General features: G+C 46.5%; 1 protein-coding gene across 1 annotated transcript in view; it reads right to left on the bottom strand.

Annotated features, from left to right (window-relative positions):
* LOC102185312 (chondroitin sulfate proteoglycan 4) overlaps positions 1-16,380 on the bottom strand; it is a 72,620-nt gene extending 56,240 nt beyond the window's left edge. The window contains exons 1-3 of the mRNA XM_018065745.1: positions 15,552-16,380; positions 4,374-4,537; positions 483-4,049 (exon numbers count right to left, since the gene is read on the bottom strand). Coding sequence (XP_017921234.1) covers positions 483-4,049; positions 4,374-4,537; positions 15,552-15,630 — 3,810 coding nt within the window. The 5' untranslated portion in view covers positions 15,631-16,380. The remainder of the gene's footprint in view (positions 1-482; positions 4,050-4,373; positions 4,538-15,551) is intronic.

Raw genomic sequence — 17,464 nt, 5'->3', positions numbered from 1 at the left:
GTGTAATATAGTATCCTCGTCTGTTTTAGGAATCCTTTTTATGTCTGTTAAATTACACGTTTATACCCTGCTTCACCACATTACAAATGTAACTCAGATCAAATGAAATATTGGCGGTGTTGCCATGAGAAATGAAAAAAGTAATGACCTCTTTATTGACTATAATATATACATTCCCTCCTCCTTCGCAGGTTATTCTACATTATAAACATATATGCATACTCGTGTGATCATATGCACACAACTTTAAAATGAAGGGAACTTAGGATTCGTTATATTCCATTTCCAATAGAACAATTAGCAGTATCAAAATCGTGGAACCGTCTGGCTTTTCTTCTCAAAGGCATCTGCATTTTTAAAAAGTCATTCCAAATACCAGGAGAGAAATCAGCACAAAAATAGCTCTCAGGAGCAAACAAAGAGATCATTTGTCCCTGTGGTTCCACAGGGGGAGAATGCTAGGAGCTGGGACCAGCACTTACCTGAAGCCTTCCTCTACTCAGTTTTACTGGTTTTCCTTCTTCAACCATAAGGGTCTTGCTGTGCAGAATTCGCGTGTGATGTTGGTGGCTTTCTGAGTCCACCTGCACGTAGACTCCCACATATAAATGTATATCTTTAACTCGCACTGTTAGGTTGAACATATCGAAGCTGCCACTGCCATCATGCCTATAAGTCACATGCCCTTGCTTCAAGTCATGCATGGAAAATGAGCCAGGCGCTGAGCTGCTGACCAGCACTCTGCCGTGCTTTGGGGGCTGCACAATATGGAATTCGACCTCGTGGTCTGTTCTGACATCTTGGTTTGTGGTGACACTGAGGTTGGCTGTTGTGAGGCTGCTGTCTTTTCCTCTCTGTACGAGCAGCCCCGTGTTGTTGACTACACGGACGTAGGGGTCTGACACGCTGACCTCAAGGAGGGATGATGTGTAATGGACACCATCCGTCACGAACAACACAAAGCGGGCCGAGTCTGCGCCCCAGTGCCTGAAGAGCACGCGTCCTTCCCGCAGGTCCTCTTGCCTGAACTGGTAGAGTTTCTGCGTCGGGTCACTGGCTTGCACCAAGTCCCCGTTCGGGATGCCCCGCCGGATGTAGAGCAACTGCCCGTCGTCAAAATCTGAGTCAGGGTCATGGTAGCAGAGATCTGAGAGGGTCAACAAGCGCTGGCCGTTCCGCACAACCTGAAAGACCTTATCCACCACGCGCACTGGTTTCTCGTCATTCTTTAACTCCACAGAAATGGTGACTTTGATTTCTGTAGACAGATGCTCCGTGTCAAGATCCCTGAACGCTCCCTCCTGGTCTGGTCCTGCGGTGGAGGCCACGAGGAGGAATTCGTCACTCTGGGTCTCAGAGTCATCGTGCTCATATATCAGCTCCTCACCCAGGATATCTTGATCCGTGAAGGCAGTAATGTCCTGATTTCCAGGAAAATCTAAAAAGCGGATCAGTTTCAGCTTCCCGTGTTGCGGACTCTTGGTGACTGTATATTGGAAAGTCCGATTGTCTAAGGTTTGAGCAAATAATTCCGACTTTGTGATTAATTTCCCTTCTCCCTCTTTTACAAGTAATCCTCTGTTCGTTACAATAATGTGCCTCCTCTCTGCTTTAAAGTTGATTCTGAAAGTATAATCTTTTGATTCTATGTGTTTTGCAACCATCAAGAACCTGAAAATATCTTGTGAATGTTCCCTGGGCCTCTCCTGTGGTTCATAACTTATCTTTCCATCTGTAATGTTTTGTTGGCTGAAGACTGAGTTTATCTGTAGAACTTCTGTGCCAAGTAACAATTTTCCTTTCTTAGGGGGGCTCAGTAACTTAAAATGCAGTTCCCTCTCAGCTACTTCCACCCCCTCTGTCACGGCCTGTAAGTGATCAGAATTCAATACATGCCTGTTTATTTTACTGATCTCAAGGGCAACATTTTTCAGAAGGGTAAACTTTAGCCACTGTATCGTAATAGGAAACACCAGCTCTTCGCTGCTTTTTCCTTCTATGTCAACTTTAAATTTAAAGTGATCCGTAACATTTTCTAGTTGCAAATCTTTAAATGTAGTACAGTACCGGATCTGACTCCGATCAACAGAACGCTGAGAAAAGGTACTGATTTGTTTCCACTCGCCACCTGGCCCTTGCTGCTGAATTTGGCCAAAGCGAGGTGGATAAGTGATAACATAACGGGTGTCCACCTCAGGGCGTTCACCATTAACCTCCACCGACAAGTTGCTCTGTGTAATCAGAACCGAACCACCCTGCTGTACGGCCACACCGGTCCGCTTGGCCACTGCCAACTCCCAAGGAATAGCCATGACCCGCAACACCACTGTACTGCTAACCAGCTCTCCATCATTTGCTCTCAGAAGGATCCGGGAGTTTGGATGGCCCCTGTGCACATAGAAAATATTGCCATCTCTTAAATCCCCATATGAGAAACCACTAATGCCTCTCCCGGGATCATTGATGTTTTCTAAAAACCCAGCATCTGAATTGAAGTTGCCAAGCACTGAGACACTAAGACTCGAGGAATCTGTGTCTGGGTCTGAAACGTGTATGATATTTGGAGTCAGTCGTTTCTTAGAATTCTCAAACACGAGAAGCAAGTTTCCTTCAGGGAGCTTAAGGTTTGGGGGATCATTTACTGGAATGACAACAATATTAAACACATAAGAAACATGTCCTTGCAGATGCAGTGGCACTTCCCTCTTGCTGTTGGAAGAGACTGAAAATGTGAAATAATCCCTAGGTTCTTCTGAACCGTCATGGACATACCAAACGTTCCCTTGCTCCAAATCCAGCAGAGTGAAAACTTTTTCCGGTCCTTGCTCAGGGGAAACATCTAATCGAAGGAACCCATAAACAGGCATCTCCTTTATTTTAAAGAGTATCTGAGACTGATGGATACCCAAATCCTTCAGCTCCATATCCACCTTCATATGCCTTTGTTCCAGTAAGGCTTGCCCACCTTCTTGGACCTCCAAGTTATTCAGGACCAAGAAATAGCTACTCACATCTTGAAGACTAGGCTTGCCCGCCTCAGAGTCGGCAGTGGAAACGGGAACTTCTGCCAGCAGCAGTTTCTCCAAGGTTGTTGCAAAAGGGTTTTCATTATCACTGCCCTCCGTTTTACACCCAGCAGATATATCTTTGGAAACAAAGGCATCCTTTAATGCTTTCTTTTCTGAGTTGGCTTCCAAGCCTTTTAAGCACCCTTTAAAAGAGATTCCTCCAGCAGATTTCCCAGACACAGAGGCAAGTCCTAACCTCCTAACTTCTTCTCCCTTGTGTCTATCAAGACCTCCCACGAAGAGAGGGCCTGCAGATACAAACAGTTTGCTCTGCAAAGGCAGGTTTGTCCTTACTCTTTGTTCATCCACCATCAGGTCCAAGTATCTTTCAGTGAATCTGAGTTGAATATCGTGCCACTGGTCGTCACTAACTGAGCTGAAAGAAGAGAGCTGAGTATCACTCCTATTCCTTCCTACATGAGCCTTCAAAAGACCTTTAACTATTTCCAAAGCGACAAAATCTCCTTCCCTACCTGACTGAAATAAAAGCAAGGCTTGTTGAGTTCCAGTCTGCAAAGCAAATTCCAACAGCCCATCCCGTTGGACCTTCCACTCTGGGAAGGTGACATAGGATCTGGAGCTAAAGAAATTGATGGCTTCATCCTCTCCTGCAAAAAATTCATCACTGCATCCTAGTGACACCTCATAAACTTTCTTAAAACCAGGGTAAGATCTAAGAGAGGAAAGGATCTCCCTCTGGTTAAACACCACATCCTCCATACAGCCACGGAAATTGGGGAGCTGTCCATCAAGAAATGAGACATCAAGTCCATCGTGGCCCGCGATGTAGATTCCATGCTGAAAGTGCAAATTGTGCATCCCACCAGTGATCCGGCCAGTCATCTCATAGTGTTTGTCAATAACGAGAGAGACATGATCCTTAACACAGTACATTTCCACTAAATGCCAAGCCAAGTCATCCACACGAAGCCTTTGCTCAGAAAGAAGCACTGGTTCACCTGTCCCCAAATTCACTCTCACCTGAAAGACCAAGAATCATAATTAAGCAATCTCATCTCATAGTGTTTTATTGAGAAAATATGGCCATTCACAAAGATAAAGAGAAACCTGGACATGGAAACCCCTTCCCACACTTATGGACTACATATTGAAATTAAAATGTTTTGCATTGGAATATTTAAGACATGCTCGTAACATTGGGGGAAGATCTCAACCCTTACATGTGGCATCTGATTTTATTCTAGTGAAATAGCAATAATCACGCGTTTTGTTCTCTTTCTCTCACTGTTTTTCCCTCCAGTAACTGAATCATTGTACATTTTTAAAGATTAAAAAAAATCTTACCCGTAAGTTTCCTGATAGAAGTTCAATTATACAGTAGTCATTTTCCCCAGCTGCAAGAAAAAGTAATCCCTGTGGTTTGCTGGTTTGAAATTTTAACTGAAGAGATAGCTCAGAGGAAACGTCTATGATATTGAGCCTCACGTAGCTTTCACCATAAAAAGAAGCTGTAGGAAAAAAAGAAGTCAGTAAACTTATTACACAATGACTGTTACACTTATATTGTCACCTCCCTGCAGGAGAGACCATGCTGAAGACAGCTGCCTTACCCAAGGCCACACCTGCTTCCTGGGATAGCCCACAGATCTGTCGTGGCGGGTATAAACGCTGTGTTCTCTTACTCCAACTCAGGACACTTCTGATGGATCAGTCCCTCTTCAGAACTCTTAAGAGGGCCAAGGCTTCTACTGAAACTGAACTGCAAATCTGCTTCTCTATATACCCAATTCTGCTTCTTTCCCTTCTAAAGGGGTTAATCCCAAGTCGCTGATGGTGAACTGGTATTGTAGTGAAAGGGAACACATTAGCCAGCTCTAAAATATCAACCTATGAGAAATATAGGGCAAGTAATAGCAATGAGAACAATGGAATTGCATGTCTATTGATAAGTTTGAATGAAGCTTTGGAAAAGATAAAGAAAAACTAGGAGAGATTAGCTGACAATTACAAGGCAGGTGTGAAAGCCAAAGGGCTTCCCTTGTAGCATATAAAGTCTTTCTCATCTCCTACAGCAGGTGGGCAGGGGAAGTTGAGACTCTCAGCCAGAAAATGGCATTGTCAGCTTCAAGCAAAGTTCAAGTTCCAATCATGTCAGGCTGCCTCTGACAAGTCCAAGGCTTTGTTTGGGAAAGAATGGAAACTTGACTTATGGGATGGGGACATCTCATAAGTCATCTTATGGGATGGGGTATTAATGCTCAAATACCCTGTGTCCCTAAATCCCTCTGAACGCTCTGATCCTGAAGAAAAGACCCATTCCCTGATTAAAGTGATCCTCCCTTTGCTGAAAGAGGATGCAGAAACCTCTCCCCACAAATAACATGTAACCCCTGAAGACACACCCCCATCTCTCCTCCTGACCACTAGACCCAAAAGCCTAAGTCACAATATAACTCTAGTATGGAGACATGACTAGACCCTACAGGAGCTGCAGGACGTATCCAGAAGGTAGTGCCAGCAGGAAATGCACATGGGACTAAGGATACCTAATCAAGGGGGCAGGAACATAAAGTTAAATGGGGAGACTTTATATACTTCTGGGGGCACATCCCCAGGGATGCAGGATGTAGCCTGCTGGCACAGACGGCTATAAATGATGCGGACTCACAGCTAAGGTAGATCCTAGAAGCACAGAAAGTGTGATGACTCAGTTTGAGACGCACATGGCAGAATTGCCATGATGGATGGATGGTGGAAGCAGAGATTCGAGGGACAGAAGTGGGACATCCAGAACTGAGCATGGACAGGACCAGAAGTCATGAGCAAGCCACACGACATGGTGGCCTGGAACTTCACGTCGTCACCTTTCTTGTGTCAGCACCTTTTCCTCAGCTTGTGAGTCTGGTTGCCTAATAAGGGAGAAACCCCTTACTTCCAGCTGATGGAAGGACCAAACACCTAAGCCTGGTTCATGGCTGAGTCAGCATCATCACGTGCACGCAGACTGGAAATGGATCCCAACTGCACTGCAGCTGCTCTTAGGCGAGGCCATGAAACCACCAGTGAGGGAAAATTCTCCCCAAGGTAAAACTAAGGGTAGTACATCTAATCATTTGGTTTATATGGAGCCAGAAGTGGCTTGAGGTTAGAATAAAGACTGATAGGTAGTAGTAAACAGCCTGGCCAGATGGGCTTCCTGAGTAACCCAGGCTGCAATGCCTGCTTCTCCTCTTTGTTCCTACAACATTGTGCATTTCTTTATCCTAGCATTTGCCTGGGGGATTAAAATTACTTGTTTATTCATCTATCTCCTGCACCAGTCCATGAGTTTCCTATGATGAGGGACTCCATCGTTTTTGCCTTCCTCTCTCCAATACCTAGCACAGTACCTGGTACCCAGGTGGCATACTAGATTTTTGATACCCCATTTAGATCTCTTTTAACAGGTTGGTACATGCATCCCCTAGCTGATGACCTCTGTTATCCAGAAATTTCAGTAAAATCATACCCTCTGTCCTGGAGGGCGACCTCTAGTCAATGACTGATCGAAAGAGGTGTTTTGCTCTTCATATTCCAGAGCTGAGATGAGACCCCATCTTTGCTTGGTTTCTTTTCCTGCCCTCTCTGCTTCCATCACTTCCTAAAAGTTCTCTCCTGGTAGTACTCACTCAATTATTTACTCCCACAAGAATCCTTTCCTAAGCCTCTCTCTCTAGGGAATCCAATCCAAGGTAGGCAGGTATCAGGCAATTATTTATTGAACCAAACTGAACTAAACAATAAACCTTCATTTTATAGTTGAGTCAAGTCAGGCCTAAAGAAGCTTACGGACTTAGGTAAAGTCGAAGTTAATTTGAAGCAGAGCTAAGACAAAACCTAAGCATAACCAACCACCAAGCCAGTGTTTTTTGTTTGTTTTTTTTCACCAAGATACAAAGTTGATACGGAGATGAACATGATCTCTTTCAGACTTCCTCAGATATGCAGAAGCATCCTTTTTCCTCATTAAAAACAGCCATTAATAATTAAATTCAATAAAACTAGAATATAGAGACACAGTCATAAAGTTGAACAAAGCAATTACAAATCCACTAGCTTATCCTTCTGGCTCTCCCGTTACTGAAACCCCCCACTCCGATTTTTGACAGACTTAGAGGATGTATTGTTAAGTTTTCAAAACCAGGAAATGTTTTCTAAATCATAAAATCTACTGCTGAGAATGACTAAGTAACCTTAATAAACAACATCCCTATATTTTCCCATGTTTCACCTCTGGCACTGAATCAATCCCAGTCTCAGCTGGTGGCTAGAAATTTCCATTGCCTCAGGGGAAAAACGAGGAAGCAGGTTTAAAACTTCTGGCCTGACAGCCTGAAACCCCATACTTCCAAGTCAATCCTAACTTTTGTGGTCCCTAGTAAGTGCCTCAAAATCAGAATAAAAAGCAAGTAGAAGCACAAGTAAAACTGGTTTCTAGAAAAAGAAAGGCAGTCTCTACCTGCAGTGAAGGGAAAGGTGTGTTTGGGTGTTTTACAGGAGGGAAGCGAATCAAGTTGAACCAAAAAATCGAGCAACTTCCTGATTTTGTGTCCTTAAATAAATGATGAAATGTCTGAATAGAAACCAAAGTTTTGCCGTGAAATAAAATACTTTGCGTGGAAGGTTTCTGTAATTTCTATCAGGTAGGTGACCATATGATTCCTTTTACCTACTTTAGAATTGGTTTCAATTCCTTCTTTCAAACTACATCTTCCTGGATTTTTGTTTGATTTTGGTTTTACGTTCAAGTTTTTTGGCGTTTACTGTGTGCCAGGTACTATGAGGGGTTGGTTGGAGAATTAATAAGACAAAGGAACCCCCAATCTATCACAGGAGAAAATTGTTTAGAAAAAAGAGGGTATCCAAGTGATAACAGAAAGTACTAGAACAGAAGCTTGGCTTGAGCCCAGTGGGGATAAGGGAAGGAGCAATCTACTAAGGTCTCTCCCTGGCAGATGTAAATATCCCATCCCATGTGCATATTCTGTTCACACAGACCGTTTGGTCCTGGGAATTCAGTGGTGACTGGAAAGACTGTAAATCAAGCAATTACAGTTGCCTGATTATTAACCAGGAAATTCAGACCACAACGGAAGCACTGGGCCTTGTCAAGGAGGGTAGATGGAGGAAAGGTGTTTCAGGCAAGGCACTGGCTTCTAGGAAGAGCTGGTGAGGGGTGGAGGAAAGGACGAGGAAAGAAAAAAAGTGGGGAGAGATAGAAGAGAGGAACCAGAAGCCCAGTGTGGCTCAGCACAGTATAAGAAGTGGGCAGGCAGGATAGAAGCTGCAGAGGCTGCAGCTGGCAGAGGCACGAAGGGTCGGGGGCAAATACCACTGCATCCATTTGAGGCCTTCCCTGAACTTCCAGTTCAAAGTGCATGTGCACAGCCACACACACATACACACACACACACACACACACGGACACACATGCATGTTTGCAAAGGTAGAAAACAGTCCCAGTACCTGACTACTCCCTTCAAGACTCTTACTTGAATCTCTGATTATCTTCTCTATTTGTTTTCTGGGCTATTATTCGGTCCCAACACCACACCACTCCAAACAGAAGGTAAGACTCTGAGGTCAGGAGCCTTTGTTGATCTTGATCATAGCTTCACCGCGCACATAGCAGTGCAGGGCACATTAGGCACTCTGTAAATGATGGCTTAGAAGCCAAGCTGAAGAGTTTAGACTATCTGAAGAGGGCCATAAAGGGGTCACACAGGGACATGACATAACCAGATTGCAACTTAGAAGAGGACTCTGGCTGAAATGCAGAGAAGGGACTCAAGGGGATGGTAGGGTGGGGAGAAGCAAGCAGAGGGGAGAGGTAGGCAAGCTAAAGAGATATTTAAAAAGTAAGACTGTCAGGAGAGGGAAAGTGAGAGGCCAAGGGGGCAATCCAAATTTCTGGTGGAGTAGCCAGTTATTAAGTGAGGGAACCTGGGAGGGGAGCTTTAGTTTTCCTTTGTTTTGTTGTGTATATATGACAGGAAATTCTCAATAAATGTTTAGGGAGTAAATAACTGACTGATCACGTGGATCCCGACTTAAAGGGGTGGGTGACTTACGCAGACTTACACATTACTTCCATATTACTTACATATTAAGAAGGTTGAACCTTACTCTGCAGACAGTAAGGAAGCATTATAGTTTTCAGTTGGAAAAAGACATATCAGTTCTGTGTTTTAGAAAGATCAGTCTGGTGACTATGCAAGGGCAAAACAAGAATAGGACGGAAATTAACCAGGAAAGTATTTTAAAGAAAGATTTCAGAACTGTTTGGTTACACTGAAATTAGAATTGTCTTTTCATAATACAGTATTTTTGGTAACTTTATATCATGCCTTTTTATGCACTATGTTTCTTCCAAAATGTTCTATAGATGATATGGCATAAGCGTAGAAAATTATTTTTTAAATTAAAATAAAAAACAATGAAAGCAAACTTCTTTGCTAGAGTATTTGCATTATACAGACTCTTAAGATGAAGTCCTAAGAGAAGGGCTGAAGTTATAAAACAGCTCTTATTCATACTGTATCATTTGAGTGGAATAACTTCACTTGGAAAGGAAAGTCACATTCTACCCAACAAATGCATCCGTAAGAGCCTTGACAGTGTTTCACCATGGTATTGAAGGCCCATACTTTATCAAACTGACGTTGAGCATTTATTCAAGAGATCACTAACTTTATGCACTAGCCTCCCAGGTGGCGCTAGTGATAAAGAACCCACCTGCCAAAATGCAGGAGACACAAGAGACGCTGATTCCATCAGTTAGGAAGATCCTCTAGAGGAGGGCATGGCAACCTACTTCAGTATTCTTGCCTGAAAAATCCCATGGACAGAGAAGTCTGGCAGGCTACAGTCCATAGAGTCACACAAAGTCTAATATAACTGAAGCAATTTAGCTCACATGCACACAATTTAATCCACAGCACTCTAAGATAGATGAAAACTTACAAATGTGAAAAAAATTAGCACAAATATCTAACATGCCCAGGAAGCCAGACCTCCTTTATTCACTGAAAGCAAATCCCAATAGGGAAAGTTCTAACAGTCTCTCCCACAAGAGTCAGGTCCACTAACATTTGAATTAAGAAAGAAAATTAATGAGTGAATAGATATTTGCTCCACGGCTGCAGGCTGGGCAGCTGACCAGGTGTTCACTAGACTGGGAGGGTGGGATGGGTCCCTGGCTCCACATCTCTATACTAAATGTGTTGCTGACACAGTTGGGAGGGTAGTGGAGAAGCGAGTAGTAGGCCCAAGGCCACTGTGAGGATGGAAATCTTAGGTTTCCAGGAAGAGCTGGAGCAATCCACAGCCCTGGAATCCTGGCTATTGCAGAACATGTCTCACCGCCTCTCAACTTTCATTCATTCCCTGAACATCAGTCTCCATGCCCACTGTTCAGGTTGCAAGAGAAAACCAGCACTTGCCCTGCCCATACCCCTTCTCAATGGGGCGTTCTCTAGGCCTGCTAAAAATGGTCATAAAGATTGTGTCTCGCACAACTGCAGGGGGAGCTAATCCTGTAGACGTTGTAGATTCCTATAGAAACCCCTAGAATTGAGGTAGTGGTCATCCTGGTCCCCAGCCACCTCCGGCTGAGCTGACAGCTCCTTCCTTAGTGACAGCAGAGCTTGTGTCCTATCCTGAATGCTCCACGAGTGACACTCAGACATTTCTGTGTCTGCTCCCCCACTGTCTAGGAGCTCTCTAGGCCCAGCCACAGGCTCTAGAGCGAGTACTGGAGCCAGGCTCACTCTGCTCACGGACAGAACCTTCTCTAAAGCTCCCAGCTCCCTTGCTCTCTGATGGCATGGGCCTTATCCTGACAATCAGAATCAAATGGCCCTCGGAACTCTGCTCAATGATATGTGGCAGCCTGGATGGGAGGGGAGTTTGGGGGAGAATGAATACACACATATATATGGCTGAGTTCTTTTACTGTCCATCTGAAACTATCACAACACTGTTAATCAGCTGTACTCTAACATAAAGGGCTTCCCAGGTGAGGCTAGTGGTAAAGAACCTACCTGCCAATGCAGGAGACACAAGAGACATGGGTTCGATCTCTGGGTGGGAAGATCTCCTGGAGGAGGGCATGGCAACTCACTCCAGTATTCCTGCCTGGAGAATCCCATGGACAGAGGAGCCTGGAGGACCAGTCCATCGGACTAGGACATGACTGAAATGACTTAGCACTCATGCATACTCTACTATAAAATAAAAAGTTTAAAAACAAACAGAATTAAATAGCCCTTTATATGATCTCTTACTAATTCAGACACTCCCTCTATAAACTTCCTATTGCTGCTGTTAGGGCTTCCCTGGTGGCTCAGCTGGTAAAGAATCCGCCTGCAGTTCGGGAGACCTGTGTTCGATCCCTGGGTTGGGAAGATCCCCTGGAGAAGGAAAAGGCTACCCACTCCAGTATTCTGGCATGGAGAATTCCATGGACTGTTTAGTCCATGGGGTCACAAAGAGTCAGACACGACTGAACTGCTAAAAACTGCCACTAATTTAATGGCTTAAAATGACACACATTGATCGTCTTAAAGAGTTCTGGAGTTCACTGAGCTAAATCAAAGTGCCTGAATGCCTGCATTCTCACTGAGCTAAATCAAAGTGCTTGAATGCCTGCATTCCTTCTGGAAGCTCTGGGGGAGACTCTGTCTCGTTGCCTTGTCCAACTTCTAGAGACCATCACATATCTTGACTTGTGACCCCAGCCAGCAATCATACCACTCTGACCTCTGCTTCCATCACACCATCTCCTTCTTTGATTTTGACCCTCCTACCCTCCTCTTGTGGCACCCCTATGATCACCTTTAGGGCCCGTTGAGATAATTCAGGATAATCTCTCCACCTTCAAAAGCCCTAATTTGATATCATCTGCAAAGTCCCTTTCACTATGTAAAGTAATATAATCCATGTTGAATGAATTAAGATGTGACTATCTCAACCAGAGTATCTGTAGCATCCCCAATCTGCTTACCAGACAAAGGTGATTTCCTACTGTGACGAGACTCCATAAGGACATAACACCCTGTGTCACATAAAGACTGACAGCAGCGTTTATCTAAGCCTTTGTCAACCATATATTGATACTTGCCATCTACCTCTACAAGGACTAAATCAGTTGCTACTGCAGCTGCTGATTTTCAACAAAACACCCTCTGCAAGGAGTTCAGGGTGGAGATTAGAAGTGAGGCATTCTGTGCTCTGAGAAAAACTTGCAGAACAGGTCCTCAGATAGTTAGATATTTTCAGGAGACGATTTTATAAGTGCATTTATTGAGTCTCCTCACATCTAGAAAAGCACTAAAATCCTTCATGGTGACGACTGCTCCTGTGACTAGCAAAAACCTTCTGTAGAAAATAGCTGCTTGAGTGCATGCACTCCACCTTCACCAAAATCACGTATACACTGACCTTCCCCACTACCTCTTTGGAGCGGTTTCTCAGAGCTATCTGAAATGCTGTCTCCCTGCTGTCTCCTCATTTTGCCCCAAATATAAAACTTAACTTGCAACTCTCACGTTGTGCGTTTTTTAGTTGGCATCTTCAATTAGATTCTTCAAAACAACAGCCTGAATCACCCAAGGAAGAAAGATAAACTCACATTACGCATCTGGCTAAGCAAGAATATATTCTTCAAAGTGCCTGAAAGCAGCTTTTGGTGAGACCTCAGTATCCGATATTTGTCATGCAATTAGAGCTGAGAGTAAAGAACAGTATACATGTTAAATTATACGTTATGGAATTCTTCATTCAATCTGTGCTCAGTCACTCAGTCATGTCCAACTGTTTGTGACCCTGTGGAAGGTAGCCTACCAGGCTCCTCTGTCCATGGAATTTTCCAGGCAAGAAAACTGGGGTGGGTTGCCATTTCCTTCTCCAGGGCTTCATTCAATAAATCTCCTCTATCCATATTCTGCACCCCTCAATGGATATCTAACCTATTGGGTCTCATGCCCAAGCTAATCACACAGATGAAGAGGACAGGAGAGTCATTAGTAGGAGAGAAGGGAAATGAGCGTTTATCCAGTAGTTTCCAGGCTGCCATGTCTTGCCTGTGTGGAGGTCTTGCCTGCGTGCGTGATCAGTCACTTCAGTCATGTCCAACTTTTTGTGACCTTATGGACCACAGCCCACCAAGCTCCTCGGTCTGTTAGGGAAAGCACACTGACTGAAACCGCTCACCCTTGGCCAGGCACCATAGTAATTGTTCGCATGAGTTGTTTTACGACAGGAGGTCCTGGTAAGGAACACAGAACTAATAAGCCACCACCAACTGGAAGAGTTCAGGAAAGGTCAAAAGGAGACACCACATGTCCGACCACCTCCCAGAATCCTCCTCTCTGGCATCCATCTTGGCTGAACAAGGCATGCACCACCAGGAAGGACTCTGAGTCAGATGATTGGCTAAAGACAACCAGGAAACTAATTCCATCACCATAAAACCCAAGACTGCGAGCCACAGCAGTCGTGCTGACTGGCAGGGCAGTCCTCCTGGGTTTCCTTACCCTACTGCTCTCCACCCGGGTGTTCTTTCCCAATAAAATCTCTTGCTTTGTCAGCAGATGTGTCTCCTCAGACAATTCATTTTGAGTGTTAGACAAGAGCCCACTTTGGGGCCCTGGAAGGAGTCCCCCTTCCTGCAACAGGTCCATGGGATTCTCCAGGCAAGAATACTGGAGTGAGTTGCCCTGCCTTCCTCCAGGTGAGCTTTCCAACCCAGGGATTAAAACCCTCCCCCCACCTCCCCCACCCCCAACCCCTGTGTCTCCTGCATTACAAGTGGATTCTTTACCCCTCATAAAGAATTCTAAAGAAGCAATTATCATCCCAGTTTTACAAAAGCAACATCAAGACCAAGAAATTTTCCCAAAGTCACTATGAGAATAGGTGATGACACCCAGATTAAAGCTCAAATCCACCTAATTCCAAAGCCATAGGCTTCTCATCACCCCACAGGGACCACTCAGATCCCTGGCCGTGACCATCACCACCTCACCTATCCCCCAACACCATTCACTGCCCACTCAGATCCCCCTGGCCTGCAGCCAGCACCTTCCCTCTCAACGATACACCAAAGCCACAGCCACAGGGGCCTCACACCTGGACTCCTGTACCCTCCATTGCTCCCTGCCCGCCAGGCAAGAAGAGGCCGGGAAGTGGGCAGAAAAAAGAATCTGGAAGGAGGAAGATGAAGAGCGAGGAGTTCGCAAATGCCTCAAAGGGCAGAATTGACTGCCCAGTGTCAGAGGAACTTTGAAACAGGTCTGCACAGGGGTGAGAGCCAGGCGTGCCCCAGTACAGGGCCGTGCGCTGTACATCACTCCAGAGCTCCTTGCGAAATTGCCTAAAGTGAAGTAAAGAACCATTCCGAACTTAATCAGAAGACCACAAAGATTGGCAAGGCCTTTGATTGAGAATGCGTTCTCAAGTCTCGAAGAATGTCTTTTGTTATAAAGTGAAATAAATTTCAAGGAGCCAGAGAGGGCGGGAAGGCCCCAGTGTCCAGCTCAATGATGTCAAAAGTCACTGTGCTTTTACTAGCCATCTCTGACTTCTGAAAGCCGCCAAGGAAATGTAAAGCACCTCCAGCGAATTGGGTCCAGAAAATGTCTGCGGACGTGTGAGGGGACTTAAGTAACCAGAGGGCTGCTGCTGCTGCTGCTAAGTCGTTTCAGTCGTGTCCGACTCTGTGTGACACCATAGACGGCCTCCTACCAGGCTCCTCTGTCCCTGGGATTGTTCTCCAAGCAAGAACACTGGAGTGGGTTGCCATTTCCTTCTCCAATGCATGAAAGTGAAAAGGGAAAGTGAAGTCGCTCAGTCGTGTCCGACTCTTAGCGACCCCATGGACTGCAGCCTACCAGGCTCCTCCGTCCATGGGATTTTCCAGGCAAGAGTACTGGAGTGGGCTGCCATTGCCTTCTCCGAACGAGAGGGCAGCCACCCACAAAAGAAACTCGGCGAGCAGTTGAAGGCCTCTTGAGGGTCACGAGCAGTCGAGGGAGGGTCTGGGTAGGGCAGGGCTGGAAAGTCTGAGAAGGGAGGACAGCAGGAAGCCTTCCTTCTGCTCGTTCGAGTGCCGCCGAGAGTCCGTCCCCAAAGCTCAGACCCGCGGCGCCAGGGCCCGCCCCCGAGGCTCGCGAACTGGCCGGGACCGGAGGGGCCGGGCCGCGCGGGGCGGGGAGTCGGAAGTTTTCCGCGGAGGCGACGGAGCCACTGCGCAGGGCCGAGCTGTCTCCTCCTCCGGCTGCCCGGCTCCCAAGGCCCCGCCTGAGAGTCCAAGTCGCGCTCGCTGCGGGACTGGCCGGGCCGCGGGGTCTCCCGGGGCCCTCGGATCACATGGGGCTCCCGCCCGCGCCCTCCGCCCCGCTCCCCACCGCCTCTAGCGGGCTCCGCGCGCGGCCAGCCGGGGAAGGGACGGGGAGGGGAAGTGGGGAAGTTGGGGGCGCGTACCTCCAAGCGCCCTGCGCGCCCCGCAGAGCCCCAGGAAGGCGGCGAGCAGGACGAGGCGGCGGGCCCCGAGGCGCCCCATCCCGCTGCAACAGCCCCGAGCTCCGAGCTCGCTCCCGGGTGGCTGCTGAGCTACCTGCTTCGGCCCGTCCCCGGCCCCGGCAGGGACCCAGAGCGGGACCAGGGGGCGCCGCCCCCAACCAGCGCCGGGGCTGGGCCGGGGCGGGGAGAGCCTCAGGCAGCCCGCAGCTGTTGCGCCCCATCACGCTCCGCCCGGCGCCGGGGCCAGAGCGCCCCGGCAGATTCGGTACGGAGAGAGCACGAGTCGCCAGCCCTGCGCGGCGAGTTCTGCGCAGGCGGGCGCTGATGAGAAGTGGAGAATGGAGGGGAAAGCATTCCTGGTGGAGGTAGGACCTTACCGAACACGACTTTAAGGTGCCAGAGTGAGCGCCAGCTTATTGCTGAATCCCCAATGCTGACCTGGTGCATAGACACCAGCAGATGAATAAGAGTTAAACACAAATTGAGCCTCTGTTACTTCCTTCTGGAAATGGAGATTGCACCAAATCTCTAAGGCCCTTCCAGCTTTACCATTCTCAAGTTCGAATTCGAAACAAATGGAAACGCTGTCCACGAGGAATGTGAGTGTTGGCACAGAGAAGGGTCCCGCCCCGGGCTGGCTGTGTCCTAGCCAAGAGCTGGAGGTGTAGCTGTGCCTGGGGTTGGACGGGCAGGCTGAGCCAGGCATGCAGACTTTCTCCTGGCAGGCTCAAGTAACCAGAGAAACGTAAATACGCAAGCAGTGCAGAGCGAGATTGCCCAGAGAGCCCGAGACGGCCACCAGTGTCCCCAGGGAGCCTCTACTCAAACGCCATCCCTGGTTAAGGACAGAAGCTCGGTTCCTTAAGAGACCTGAGGGCAAATCACGATTCAGGTATTATTAGGTGACCTTGGTCTGTGACCTTGAACAAATCTCTTAATTGTCTCAACTTCTGTCTCCACTCCTGTAAAAGGAAGGTAATGCCGATCCCATAGGTGGGTTGTGTGGTTATTCCAGCCCATGAGGACTGAGTGTTGAGCATGGTGCCTGGCTTGTGGTAAGAACTCACTGGGCAGTCTCGTTATACCCAGGACCCCAGCCAGGCCCATGGGGCTTCTCTGACCAGTTTGGAACAACTCTGGCTAGACACACACTCCTGAGAGTGAGCCATCTTTTCTCTTTCCTTCAGGATGGAGCGCCGTCTCATTTTCCTTCCATGGGCTTAGCTGTATGTACTATTGAAGACAAAAATAAAAAGACCAGGAGCTGACTTGTGGCTCAGATCATGAACTCCTTATTGCAAAATGCAGACTTAAATTGAAGAAAATGGGGAAAAATTTCAGGTAAATCAAATCCCTTATGATTATACAGTGGAAGTGACAAATAGATTCAAGGGATTAGATATGATAGAGTACCTGAAGAACTATGGATGGAGGTTTGTGACATTGTACAGGAGGCAGTGATCAAGACCATCCCCAAGAAAAAGAAATGCAAAAAGGCAAAATGGTTGTCTGAGGAAGCTTTACAAATACTGAAAAAAGAAGTGAAAGGCAAAGGAGAAAAGGAAAAATATACCCATTTGAATGCAGAGTTCCAAAGAAGAGCAAGGAGAGAGAAGAAACGCTTCCTCAGTGATCAATGCAAAGAAATAGAGGAAAACAATAGAATGGGAAAGACCCGAGATCTCCTCAAGAAAATTAGAGATACCAAGGGAATATTTCATGCAAAGATGGGCACAATAAAGGACAGAAACAGTATGGACCTAACAGAAGCAGAAGACATTAAGAAAAGTGGCAAGAATACACAGAAGAATTATACAAAAAAGATCTTAATGACCCAGATAACCATGATGATGTGATCACTCACCTAGAGCCAG

The sequence above is a fragment of the Capra hircus genome, chromosome 20, assembly GCF_001704415.2.
Source record: "Capra hircus breed San Clemente chromosome 20, ASM170441v1, whole genome shotgun sequence".
Lineage (NCBI taxonomy): Eukaryota > Metazoa > Chordata > Mammalia > Artiodactyla > Bovidae > Capra > Capra hircus.
Note: the sequence above shows the minus strand (reverse complement) of the source record. Positions and strands in the feature narration are given on the sequence as shown.